Below are 13,134 nucleotides of genomic sequence, written 5' to 3'. Positions count from 1 at the left end.
ACATCTCTGACCAAACTGAAGCTCACAAAAGTTACTGTAAAGCTTGAGCGCACACATATTTAAAAAGCAACAAGGTAATAGTTATTAGCTCTTAGCTGTGAGTGTACGCAACGTGACATTGTGGTGTGGTGTGTCTATTTAGTTTTGCAACTTTGGGGAACATCTGAAATGTCTCAACATTTCTGCGATCAGTGCATACTACACTCCGGGGAATCTAGGTCCAGGCCTTTCAAGAGGACAGAACTCGGCCGGGCACCATGGCTCACTCCTGTAATCCCAGCACTTTGGGAGGCCGAAGCAGGCAGATCACAAAGTCAGGAGTTCGAGACCAGCCTGGCCAACATGGTGAAATCTCGTACTCTGCTAAAAGTACTAAAATTAGCCTGGCGTGGTGGTGGGCCCCTGTAGTCCCAACTACTTGGGAGGCTGAGGCAGGAGAATCGCTTGTACCCAGGAGGCGGAGGTTGCAGTGAGCCGAGATCGCGCCACTGCACTGCAGCCTGGGACACAGAGCGAGACTCTGTCCCCAAAAAAAAAAAAAAAAAAAGAGGACGGAAGTCCTGTCAGCCCTTTGAAACTCGGGTTACTTTTCCCAAACAACTTGGCCCTCCTCCTTCGTTTTCCCAAGAGCCCAGGCCAAAAATCCCCTGCCTTGAAGGATGGCTCAGTGGGAACCACACTACCCACAAACCTATACGTTGCATATCCAATGAGTGCCCAGGAGAGGGGTGTTTCAGTGCCTGCGGGGGGTGCCTGGGCGGGACTTCCGGCTCCTTGTAGCGGACATTTTGTTTGTTTCTGTCAGGCTGCACCTGGCTGGGGCTCTGTAACGCTTGGGTGGGCCGCAGGTGGAGGTGTCGGGAAAGCGCGGAGGAGATATTGTCCCCAGTGCCCCGAGACGCGTCCTACGCTCTGCGGGGACGGAAGTGCCTGCGTCTCCGATCGAGACGCCTGCCGCTCCCGGCAGCTGTCCGCGCCCACGGTCCTATGGCGGAGCTAACGGACTCCGCGCGGGTGGGTGCTGCGTCCTCCGGGCCCTCAGTCACCCTTTCTCCGACTCCGAATCGTAAAGTTCCTGCAGCCCCTGTGTCCCAGGACAGCGACGCACTCTTGCGGGGGGGGGTCCTATCTCGGTGTGGGTGGGTGTGGGAGAGTTACGGGCGGAGGGGACGGCGCAGGTAAAGGCTCGGGGGTGCTGCTGACCCACACGCATTTGGGAGACAGGGTTCTCATCAACACAGAGCAGAGTTTGAGGAACTGTGACTGGAATGGCAGGCTGAGAAGTTGTCCCTTCATTCTCAGGGCGTTGAGATTACCTGAGGGTTTTGAATAGAAGGACGTGATCTTAGCTGGGATTTTAAGTGTCTCGAAATTTGCTCAGGGGAGAACATTAGTTAGGGGTGGGGACTGCAAGGATGGATACGAGGAGACCGGTAAGGAGGCTGCTGCAGTGGATTCCAGGAATGCTTTGGTGGTGGATGTACCAAGAGTAATGGCAGGTGAGTAGGTAGAAGTGATCATATTCTGGGTAGGTTTTAAATTTGAAACCAACAGGATTTTCTGCTCCATCATATGCAGCTGTGATTGAAAGTAAGGCATGAAAGAGCAAGGTGTTTTTGTTGTTTTTCCATGAACGTTTGGATTTTGGAATGGTGACTCTGAGATATCTCAGAGTGGACGCTTCCTCACTTAGGCAACTAGAGAGGAAGGTCTGAAGTTGTGGGGAAGGGGCTGGGCTTAAAATGTCTTTGGGGTGAAGGGAGTGGTCTGGAGTAGGTCAAGGCCAGGAGGTCAGATTTAAGTGGGGCAGTCTTAAGTATGTTATTTCATATCTCTGGGATAAGAGATGAGAAGGCTGGGACTGGAGGGCAGGGAAGAGGAAGTGGGCATTCTTGAGACTTCCCCCAGAAGAGAAGGGTCCTGGCATTTGAAAGGGTTCTTTTCAGTGTTTGCAGGAGGAGAGAGCTGTAGGGTATGAGGAGTTTGGCCTGGGATGGCAACGATGGGTGGTGTGCTATAAATTTGCTACTATCTGATTATCTCACCCTCATTTTGTGTGTTTTCTCTTAGTTTTAGTTTTTTTTTAATTTTTTTTGAGACGAAGTCTCACTCTTTCGCCCAGGGTGGGATGCAGTGGCTCATTGCAACCTCTACCTCCCGGGTTCAAGAGATTCTCCCGCCTCAGCCTCCCGAGTAGCTGAGATTACAGGTGCCCGCAACCACCCCTGGCTAATTTTAGTATTTATAGTAGAGACGGGGGTGGGAGGGGTGGGGTGGGGGCGGGGGAGTGGGGGGGGACGTTCACCGTGTTGGCTCAGGTGGTCTTGAACTCCTGACCTCAACTGATCCACCGGCCCCAGCCTTCCAAAGTGTTTGGATTACAGGTGTGAGCCACTGCACTTGGCTTTGGTTTTATTTTATTTTATTTTATTTTTTATTTTTTTTGAGACGAGTCTCGCTCTGTCACCCAGGCTGGAGTGCACTGGTGCGATCTTGGCTCACTGCAGCTTCTGCCTCCCAGATTCAAGTGATTCTCCTGCCTCAGTTTTCCCAGTAGCTGGGATTACAGGCATGCACCACCATGCCCAGCTAATTTTTGTATTTTAATAGAGATAGAGTTTCACCATGTTGGCCAGGCTGGTCTCAAACTCGTGACCTAAGTTGATCCACTCCCTTCGGCCTCCCAAAGTGCTGGGATTACAAGAGTGAGCCACCATGCCTTGGCCAGGTTTTTTTTTGTTTTTTTTTTGTTTTGTTTTTGTTTTTTTGAGATGGAGTCTTGCTCTTGTCACCCAGGCTGGAGTGCAGTGGCGTGATCTTGGCTCACTGTAACCTCTGTCTCCTGGGTTCAAGCAGTTCTCCTACCTCAGCCTCCCGAGTAGCTGGAATTACAGGTGCCCACCACCACACCCAGCTAATTTTTGCATTTTTAGTAGAGACGGGGTTTCACCACGTTTCCTAGGCTGGAGTGCAGTGGCACAATCTTGGCTCACCGCAACCTCTGCCTCCTGGGTTCAAGCAATTCTCCTGTCTTGCCTTCTGAGTAGCTGGAATTACAGGCACCCGCCACCATACCCAGCTAATTTGTTTGTAGTTTTAGTAGAGAACAGGGTTTCACGACGTTGGCCAGGCTGGTCTCGAACTCCTGCTCTCAGGAGATCCACCCGCCTCGGCCTCCCAAAGTGCTGGGATTACAGGTGTGAGCCACCATGCTCGGCTGAGACCCCATTTCAAAAAAAAAAAAAAGTTCACTACTTCTCCCAGTCTTGCCTAGTGTAGTAGAAGGATCTCACGAATCCATCTGGCCAAAGATTTAAGGTGCTTCTCTAATCTTTGTGTTTGTCCAGAATGCTGTCTCTGTTTTTGATAACTCTCTGGAACTTAGGATGTACTACATTCTGTCATTATCCTGAGGCCAGAAGGTAGGAACCAGACTCTCTTGATGTAGCTGGAATGTGTTGAGGGTGTTGAATATGTTCCAGTTTCTTCTGTTTTCATGATGCAGCTGAGCATGGGTATTTATCTCCTGCTGCCTGCGTTAAGTTAGTTAGAGGATCTATGTCAAATGCCTAAAGTCGGCCAGGCGCAGTGGCTCACACCTGTTAATCCCAGCACTTTGGGAGGCCGAGGCGGGTGGATCATGAGGTCAGGAGATCAAGACCATCCTGGCTAACATGGTGAAACCTTGTCTCTACTAAAAATACAAAAAATTAGGCGGGCATGGTGGCGGGCGCCTGTAGTCCCAGCTACTCGGGAGACTGATGCAGGAGAATGGTGTGAACCTGGGAGGTGGAGCTTGCAGTGAGCCAAGATTGCGTAACTGCACTCCAGCCTAGGTGACAAAGCAAGACTCCGTCTCAAAAAAAAAAATGCATAAAGTCATGTTCAGGCAGCAGCCTCTGATTCTGGGGAGATAGCCTCTGGAAGTAGACTCATTGTGTATCCACCTTTTTATTTTCTGTAGTTTAGGGCCACTCAGGAATGCAAAACCCCATTGACTTCCAGAGTAGTTTTTAAGGAGACAGTCTACTGGGTGGGAGTTATAGAACTTGTGATACTTAGTGCATGGCCAAAGGAAGAATGAGTAGGCCTGGATTTTATCGTTGGATTGAGCCATATGGAAGGCTCATGAAGTGCCATGCTCTGGCTCTGGCTGTTCCCCTATCAGCTCCCTGATATAAATTTGGTAGAAGCCAGATTGTCAAGTAGCCACTAGAAGTGTATGCTGTAAGCCCCTTCTGGAGAGTAAATGGGAGCTGCACATTCCTGCCCCTTTTTTGCAGTGCTCCAAGGAGGTGTAGCCCCTAGAAGTATTTTCATGTCCATTTAATTCTGCCTATTTGTTCTGTGATCCAGGAAGACTTGCCTAGTTCCTTCTGCTCTCAGAGGTAAGAGGTTTAGGATGGAGCCCTTCGGGAGGTAGCTGTAAAAGATGCAGCACTCTATGCATGGCATAAACCTCTTCTGGGGAGAAACAAGGGCTGTATTTTTTTAAAGCCCTCTCTCTGCACTACTCACAGGGCATGAAGACCCTGGAAGCACTTGAGTGCCCATATCAAATTGCCACTTTTTTTTTTTTTTTTGAGATGGAGTTTCGTTCTTGTTGCCCAGGCTGGAGTGCAATGGCATGATCTCGGCTCACTGCAACCTCCGTCTCCCAGGTTCAAGTGATTCTCCTGCCTCAGTCTCCCGAGTAGCTGAGATTACAGGCACGTGCCACCATGCCCAGCTAATTTTTGTATTTTTAGTAGAGATGGGGTTTCACCATGTTAACCAGGATGGTCTTGATCTCCCAACCTCAGGTGATCTGCCTGCTTTGGCCTCCCAAAGTGCTGGGATTACAGGTGTGAGCCACCATGCCCAGCAAACTGCCAAACTTTTTTCTGTGATCTAGAAAGACATGTATTCCAGTCTCCTCTATTCACAGAGCCAGGAGGTTTAGAGTGCTGTTCTTTGGAGAGAAGAATTACAAGTTGGGACTCTTGTGTGGACTGTGGTCTGTAGAGACCACAGGAAAAAAGCAGTAGTTTGATATGGGCACATTAGCACTTCCAGGGTCTTTATCCCCTGTGAGTAGTGCAGAGGGGTTGATGTCTCATCCCCTTAGCTCTCTAGAGTTGGTGAATTAAGAGCCAAATCATGGATAACCTTAGAGTTAGGGGCTATATGTGAGGTCTAAACCATCCTCTTCACAGGGAGAAGGTGTGTGTTGGGGATTCCTTTCTCTACTGTATAATACAGTGCCCACAGTGGGGTTCATGCTTGAGTGTGCCTCAGCTTTTCCTACCTGTTCAAGATAGAGGTTTTCTCAGTTGCCTGGTGATCAGGAGTCTCTCAACTGGTTTCTCACTTTCAGAGGGAATGGTCCAAATAGGCATGTATTTCATGTGTCTGTGGGTAGAAAGAGTCAGGAGCTTCTCATTCCACTATGTTGCTGACATCACCTCTCTCACCCTCACTTTTGAACCACCTGAACTAAGAGAAACACACACTGAAAAGTTCCTTCAGTGCAGGGAATGAGCCTGCTTCAATTAGTGTTGCCAAAGCCACAGAATACCTTAAATGCCATGCAATAGATTGTCTCAGCCTCCTTTAGTACCTTTTTTTTGTTTTTCAGGCAGAGTCTCATTCTGTCACCCAGGCTGAAGTGTAGTGGTGCAATTTCAGCTTACTGCAACCTCTGCCTCCTGGGTTCAAGCTATTCTCATGCCTCAGCCTCCGGAGTAGCTGGAATTATATAGGTGCGTGCCACCATGCCCGGCTAATTTTTGTATTTTTAGTAGAGACGAGGTTTCACCATATTGGCCAGGTTGGTCTCAAACTCCTGACCTCAAGTGATCCGCCCGCCTCGGCCTCCCAAAGTGCTGGGATTGCTGGCGTGAGCCACCGCGCCTGGCCTTCCATTAGCTCTTTTGACTAAATACATTTCCCAAGAAAGACAGGCTCATTGTGGGCAGCTGCCTCACAGCAAGTTCTGGTTTTTTGTTTGTTTGGTTTTTTTTTTTTTGAGAGGGAGTTTTGCTCTTGTTGCCCAGGCTGGAGTGCAGTATCGCGATCTCAGCTCACTCCAACCTTCACCTCCTGGGTTCAAGCGATTTTCCTACCTCAGCCTCCCGAGTAGCTGGGATCACAGGCACCTGCTACCATGCCCTGGCGAGTGTACAGTAATTTTTGTATTTTTAGTAGAGACGGGGTTTTGCTCTGTTGGCCAGGCTGGTCTCCCAGAGTGCTGGAATTACAGGTGTTAGCCACCATGCCCTGCTAGCAAGTTCTTACCAAAGGTTTACTCTAAAGTAAGTTGTTCTAATGTAGGAAATGTTTCTACTCGCATTCCCTATACTGGCGTACCTTGTCTTATTGTGCTTCACTCTATCACACTTTGCAGATACTGTGTTTTTTACAAATTGAAGGTTTGTGGCATCCCTGAAGTCATACATTGGCAATTCTTATATTTCAAACGTTTTCATCCTTATTATACCTATTACAGTGATCTGTGATCAGTGATCTTTGGTATTATTATTGTAATTGTTTTGGGCCATCATGTGGCACCACAAGCCACACTTACATGAGATAGGCAGGCTTAATTGTTAAATGTGGCCGGGCGTGGTGGCTCACACCTATAATCCCAGCACTTTGGGAGGCTGAGGCAGGTGGATCACGAGGTCAGGAGATTGAGACCATCCTGGCTAACACGGTGAAACCCCATCTCTACTAAAAGTACAAAAATTAGCCAGGTGTGGTGGTGGGCACCTGTAGTCCCAGCTACTCGGGAGGCTGAGGCAGGAGAATGGTGTCAACCCGGGAGGCGGAGCTTGCAGTGAGCGGAGATCTTGCCACTGCACTCCAGCCTGGGCAACAGTGCAAGAATCCATCTCAAAAAAAAAAAAAAAAAATTGTTATGTGTCTTCTGACTGCCTCACTGACCAGCTGATCCCCATCCTTCTCCCTCTCTTTAAGCGTTCCTATTCCCTGATGCACAGCAATATTGAAATCAGGTCAGTTAATAACCCTACACTGGCCTCTAAGAGTTCAAGTTAAAGGAGTAGTTACACATCTCTCACTTTAAATCAGGGGTGTCCAATCTTTTGGCTTCCCTGGGCCTCCAGCACTAGGGGTTGCATTTCAACATGAGATTTCAACATCCAATCCATATCAAACAGTGGTACAATGTGCAACAAAGAAATGGAAGAGGGTTGAGGATACCTGAGATCTGCATGTGGTTTGAGGTACCTGTGATTTAAAAAAAGGAACAGGGCCAGATTGGGAGGCTTTCAGAGCCACAATAGGGCTTTCCTTGGCAATGGGGCCATTGATGTTTTGGAGCAAGATGGGATACTGATTGTTGGCAAACACTTTTTTTTTTTTTTTGAGATGGAGTCTTGCTCTGTTGCCAGACTGGAGTGTAGTAGCACGATCTCGGCTCACTGCAGCCTCTGCCGCCCAGGTTCAAGCAGTTCTCCTGCCTCAGCCTCCCAAGTAGCTGGGACCACAGGCACACACCACCATACCCAGTTAATTTTTGTATTTTTTTTTTTTTTTTTTTTTTTAGTAGAGACAGGGTTTCACCATGTTGGCCAGGATAGTCTTGCTCTCTTGACCTCGTGATCCGCCCTTGGCAAGCACTCTTGATGCTGTGTGTAGAGTGACATTTGGGGAGTCCAGGGAGATGGGGTGGTCCAGTAGGGTAGGGGGGAAGCTGGAGATGTGAGGGAGACGTAGTCCAGAGAGTGACGTGTATGAGAGGAGGGAGTGCGAGCTGATGGTCTTGTGACTTGGGGCTTAACTGAGAAAAATGAGCCTAGGTTCATACCTGGGATTTGTGATCTTGGGTACCCCAGGGGAGTTGGCTGGCTTAGAGTGTAAATGGCATTTATCTGTCAGCCTGTCTGTTGTTGTGGTGGGCTGACACAGTGATTGCTGGGGTGATCAGGAGAGAGTGAGGAGCAGTGGTACTAGTGCCTGGTATCTCTGACTTGGGAACCTGGGAGGTTAGTTAGCAGGATGTTGTGGGTAGGTATACTGGGGATCATTGGTCAAAAGACTTTTTATGCTCCTTCCTGTCCCTTTTGTTGCAGGGCTGTGTCGTCTTTGAGGATGTGTTTGTATACTTCTCTCAGGAAGAATGGGAGCTTCTTGATGATGCTCAGAGACTTTTGTACCATGATGTGATGCTGGAGAACTTTGCACTTTTAGCCTCACTGGGTAAGGTCCTCATGCTTTTCTCCCTTTACCACTCTGTTCTTCCTGTGGTCGGATCATGAGCACCGCTTTCTTCACCAGTTTCCTGGAGTAGGTGCTCAGGGTGCCAGGGCTAAGCTGTATGGAGTGTCCTCCCTACTTGCTGAGTAGTCCTGAAGCCATGCAGCCAAGGGTTTGGGTCATGAGACTTGTGGTTTGCCCAGTGGATCTCACTAGGTCTGTTCACTTTCTGTACTGGTGACTCTGTCCAAAATTATGATGCCTCTGTGCCCAAGGTTCTGTCCCTTTCTCCAGGTGACATTTTCTTTTCTTTTTTTTTTTTTTGAGTCAGGGTCTGGCTCTGTTGCCCAAGCTGGAGTGCAGTGGCGTGATCTCAGCTCATTGCAACCTCTACCTCCCAGGCTCAAGCCATCCTCTCACCTCAGCCTCCTGAATAGTTGGGACTACAGGCACACACCACCACACCCAGCTAATTTTTTTGTAGAGATGTGGTTTGCCATGTTGCCCAGGCTGGTCTTGAACTCCTGAGCTCAAGTAATACCCTGACTTGACTTCTGAAAGTGTTAGATTACAGGTGTGAGCCACTGCGCCCAGCTCAGGTGAGATTTTCTAAGGCCTGACCTTGTCAGGAGTTATAGGCACTTACATAGTCACTTATAGGGACCTTTGGGTTATTCCTGCACAACTCCTCCCAGGTTATTTTTCTTACCTGAAGTCCATCATAGGGTGGTTTGCCATGGGCCAGTGCTGGCTGCTCACCTGTTCTGACTTTCCCTTAGGAATTGCATTTTCCAGATCACGTGCAGTCATGCAACTAGAGCGAGGAGAAGAGCCCTGGGTGTATGACCAGGTGGATATGACTTCAGCCACAGAAAGAGAGGCCCAGAGGGGACTTAGACCTGGTGAGTGGACATCAGGGAAGGGCATGATGTCAAAGCTGGGTTCAAAACTGGCAACATTAACTGTTCACATCCGCGTTTGTTTCCAGGGCCAGTGGCCACACAGTGTTTCTATCTGTCCTTTCCTGTTCTTGACACGAAGATATATCATTTCTAGTTTGTTAGCCCCTTGCCACCCTCACCTCTGGCCTTCACCTTACACCCATGTTTTACCACTTCTCTGTCTGCATTTTTTGGCAATATTGACCTGCAATTAATGTTCACAAGATGTGCATATACTCTTAAATAGTCTTGGAACACCAGCTGCTCACTTGTAGTTGGATTTTCCTGGGACTGGATACATTTTTCATAGCACTCATGAGTCACTAACAGTCAAGGCCCTACTGGAAGCCATTTGTTTGGTTCCATTCTTATATCATGGCCCTTCATTGGCACTCCCCCATGGTATGACCTCCGGAGGCTCACTACCTCAAAGCCGTTCCTTCCTCACTCTGACCATGCCTCTCATTCTGAAAACAGTTTCATAAACTTATTCCTGCGTGTGTCAAATGTACATATACGATGAGGTTGCCCCTTCCCACCCGTAAATATGCATTTAATCAGCATTTCTGTGTCTTCAGGTTGTTGGCATGGAGTGGAGGATGAGGAGGTATCTTCTGAGCAGAGCATTTTTGTAGCAGGAGTGTCAGAGGTCAGGACTCTCGTGGCAGAGCTGGAGTCTCACCCATGTGACATATGTGGCCCAATATTGAAAGATACCTTACACCTGGCTAAATACCGTGGGGGAAAATCCAGGCAGAAACCATACTTGTGTGGGGCATGTGGAAAGCAATTCTGGTTCAATACAGACTTTGACCAGCACCAGAACCAGCCCAATGGAGGGAAACTCTTCCCAAGGAAGGAGGGCAGAGACTCTGTGAAAAGCTGCAGAGTCCATATGCCAGAGAAGACCCTCACATGTGGGAAAGGTAGGAGAGACTTTTCAGCCACATCTGGCCTTCTTCAGCATCAGGCCTCTCACAGCAGGATGAAGCCCCACAAGAGCACTAAGCTTGTGAGTGGCTTTCTCACGGGACAGAGGTATCACAAGTGTGGTGAATGTGGGAAAGCCTTCACCCGCAAAGACACACTTGCTCGGCATCAGAGAATCCACACTGGAGAAAGGCCTTATGAGTGTAACGAATGTGGGAAATTCTTCAGCCAAAGCTATGACCTCTTTAAACACCAGACAGTTCACACTGGAGAAAGGCCATATGAGTGCAGCGAATGTGGGAAATTCTTTAGACAAATCTCCGGCCTGATTGAGCACAGGAGAGTTCACACAGGTGAAAGACTCTATCAGTGTGGCAAATGTGGGAAATTTTTTAGCAGTAAGTCTAACCTCATTCGACACCAGGAAGTTCACACAGGAGCCAGGCCTTATGTATGCAGTGAATGTGGGAAAGAGTTCAGTCGGAAACACACACTTGTTCTGCACCAACGAACTCACACTGGAGAAAGGCCTTATGAGTGCAGTGAATGTGGGAAGGCCTTTAGCCAAAGCTCCCACCTTAATGTACACTGGAGAATTCACAGCAGTGATTATGAGTGTAGCAGATGTGGTAAAGCTTTCAGCTGCATCTCCAAACTCATTCAGCACCAGAAAGTTCACTCTGGAGAAAAGCCTTATGAGTGCAGCAAGTGCGGGAAAGCCTTCACTCAAAGACCCAACCTCATCAGGCACTGGAAAGTCCACACTGGGGAAAGGCCTTATGTGTGTAGTGAGTGCGGGAGAGAATTCATCCGGAAACAGACACTTGTTCTGCACCAGAGGGTTCATGCTGGAGAAAAGCTTTAAGAGTGTAGCAAATGTGGGGGAAAGTCTTAGGCCAATGCCCCCGACTTACTGTATGGTGGGGAACTAGCAGTAGTTAATGAGTGCAGCAGATGGAGGAAAGCCTTCCCCTGGAGGCTGAACCTTACCCGCCATTGGGAATTTCACACCGGACACAGGCCTTAGCAGTCCAAGCAATGTGCTGTCTCTGTTCAGCCCAACAGCTCACCGTAGAGTGGAACTCTGGGAGCAGCCATTGGGAGGGAGCCATCAGTAAGAAGTGAAACTTCATAAATATGGACATTCCCACTGGGGAGATTCCCTGTGAGCGCCAAGTATGTGAGATGCTTTCAACAGCTGTGTTGCACTTTTAAATGGCTATTGACCTTTGCTGGGGCAGGAGCCATCTGCTCCTACCATCTGGCAGAATCATACTGCGTTTACCATTTACCCCAGCATGCTTGTGACGGGCAGACCTCTCTTCTCTCCCCAGTCCCTAAAAGGAGTTGTGAGTGGTCTCACAGCCCACTAGGGGTCTTAATTTCCTCTCTTTTGATGTAAATGGCATGGAAATAATCAGCTTTGTTCAAGAGGACACAGAAGGATTCTGCAAATAGCCTGCAGAGACTTGCCTGCATTGATTGGTTTCATATGATGCTCGTTATGGATATATCCAATATCCAAGTCACCCAGCTCTGGAACTGCCTGCTTCACATTGCTCATGATAATAAAGGCCTGTTCTTTAAGCCACCATTAATGTTGTGGGTTCTGTTTATTGTTTGGAGTCTATTGAGGAAACAGTTGTGTTCTCAGCATGAACAAGTTAACAGCTTTTGTGGGAGTCCTTGTTTTCTGTCCCTTAGAGCGTATGGCAGAGAACAGCTCTGATTACAGCTTTGACCTAATTTGTGTTGCTGTTCAAGCCCTTCTAAGACATACTGCAGGGCTTTGTGAGACAAATCATGTGACCTGGATGCCAGTTTTACTGTAGGTTTGGAGGTAACCATGAAGAGATATCAGTTGTAACAACTTCTAGAGCACCTGGGAGCATGAGTTTGGTCACTGGTTCCCATCCAGTGTTCCATATTTCCAAGCACTTAGTGGGAAGCTGGCCCCTGCTTCTTGTCAAGGAGTCTGTTCAGAATTTAATAGGCAGGTGTTCTTGTCTGGAGGACCTCTAGGAGCCAGGTGGTAATTATAATTGGTATAGAAACACTGGTTATGACTAATAGGGAGTTGAAGGATTGCAGCACACTACAAGGGATGTGCCACTTCTTTTTTTTGAGACGGAGTTTCACTCTTGTTGCCTAGGCTGGAGTGCAATGGCGTGATCTTGGCTCACTGCAACCTCCACCTCCTGCGTTCCAAGTGACTGTCCTGCCTCAGCCTCCTGAGTAGCTGGGATTACAGGCATGCGTCACCTATGCCCGGCTAATTTTTTGGTTTTTTTTTTTTGAGAAGGAGTCTCACTCTGTTGCCCAGGCAGGAGTGCAGTGGTGCGATCTCGGCTCACTGCAAGCTCCACCTCCCGGGTTCATGCCATTCTCCTGCCTCAGCCTCCTGAGTAGCTGGGACTACAGGCTCCCGCCACCACGCCTGGCTAATTCTTTTGTATTTTTTAGTAGAGATGGGGTTTCACCATGTTAGCCAGGATGGTCTCGATCTCCTGACCTCATGATCTGCCCACCTCAGCCTCCCAAAATGTTGGGACTATGGGCGTGAGCCACTGCGCCCGGCCCTAATTTTGTATTTTTAGTAGAGACAAGGTTGCTCCATGTTGGTCAGGCTGGTCTCAAACTCCCGACCTCAGGTGATCCGCCTGCCTCGGCCTCCCAAAGTCCTGGGATTACAGGCATGAGCCACCGCACCTGGCCTGGGATGTGCCACTTCTAAAGGTACCTGCTCAGATGTTCCCATACTATGGCTATATAGGATGAGAGTATACAGAAAGTTTCAGAACTTCCACAGCTGTGTCTCTTTTGTGGTCAGCATCACTCCCAGGGCAAATCTAAACATTTTGTGGATTCCCATAGACTCTAGATGGCTCAACTCAAGACTATTGCTGGGGCCGGGTGCAGTGGCTCACGCCTGTAATCCTAGCACTTTAGGAGGCTGAGGCGGGCGGATCACGAGGTCAGGAGATTGAAACCATCCTGGCTAACACGGTGAAGCCCCGTCTCTACTAAAAATACAAAAAATTAGCCAGGCATGGTGGCGGGCATC

The 13,134-nt window shown here is 48.7% G+C and overlaps 1 protein-coding gene across 1 annotated transcript; it reads left to right on the top strand.

Moving 5' to 3' along the window:
* The first annotated feature begins 755 nt into the window (after positions 1–755).
* ZNF671 (zinc finger protein 671) lies at positions 756–11,664 on the top strand. The gene is made up of 4 exons (XM_009233237.4): positions 756–1,014; positions 8,076–8,202; positions 8,979–9,101; positions 9,719–11,664. The coding sequence occupies exons 1-4, from the start codon at positions 988–990 to the stop codon at positions 10,933–10,935; spliced, it is 1,494 nt and encodes a 497-aa protein (XP_009231512.2). The 5' UTR covers positions 756–987; the 3' UTR covers positions 10,936–11,664.
* Positions 11,665–13,134: the final 1,470 nt, after the last annotated feature.

The sequence above is a fragment of the Pongo abelii genome, chromosome 20 (assembly GCF_028885655.2).
Source record: "Pongo abelii isolate AG06213 chromosome 20, NHGRI_mPonAbe1-v2.0_pri, whole genome shotgun sequence".
Classification (NCBI taxonomy): Eukaryota; Metazoa; Chordata; class Mammalia; order Primates; family Hominidae; genus Pongo; species Pongo abelii.
The sequence above is the reverse complement of the archived record's forward strand: the minus strand, read 5'-3'. Positions and strand labels throughout refer to the sequence as shown.

What these genes read in the sequence shown, in the direction of transcription:
- ZNF671 (XM_009233237.4), top strand. Translation starts at nt 988, where the DNA reads ATGGCGGAGCTAACGGACTCCGCGCGG. An exon ending in AGCTAACGGACTCCGCGCGG is followed by an intron (nt 1,015 to 8,075) that starts GTGGGTGCTGCG and finishes CTTTTGTTGCAG; the next exon opens with GGCTGTGTCGTCTTTGAGGA. An exon ending in TGCACTTTTAGCCTCACTGG is followed by an intron (nt 8,203 to 8,978) that starts GTAAGGTCCTCA and finishes ACTTTCCCTTAG; the next exon opens with GAATTGCATTTTCCAGATCA.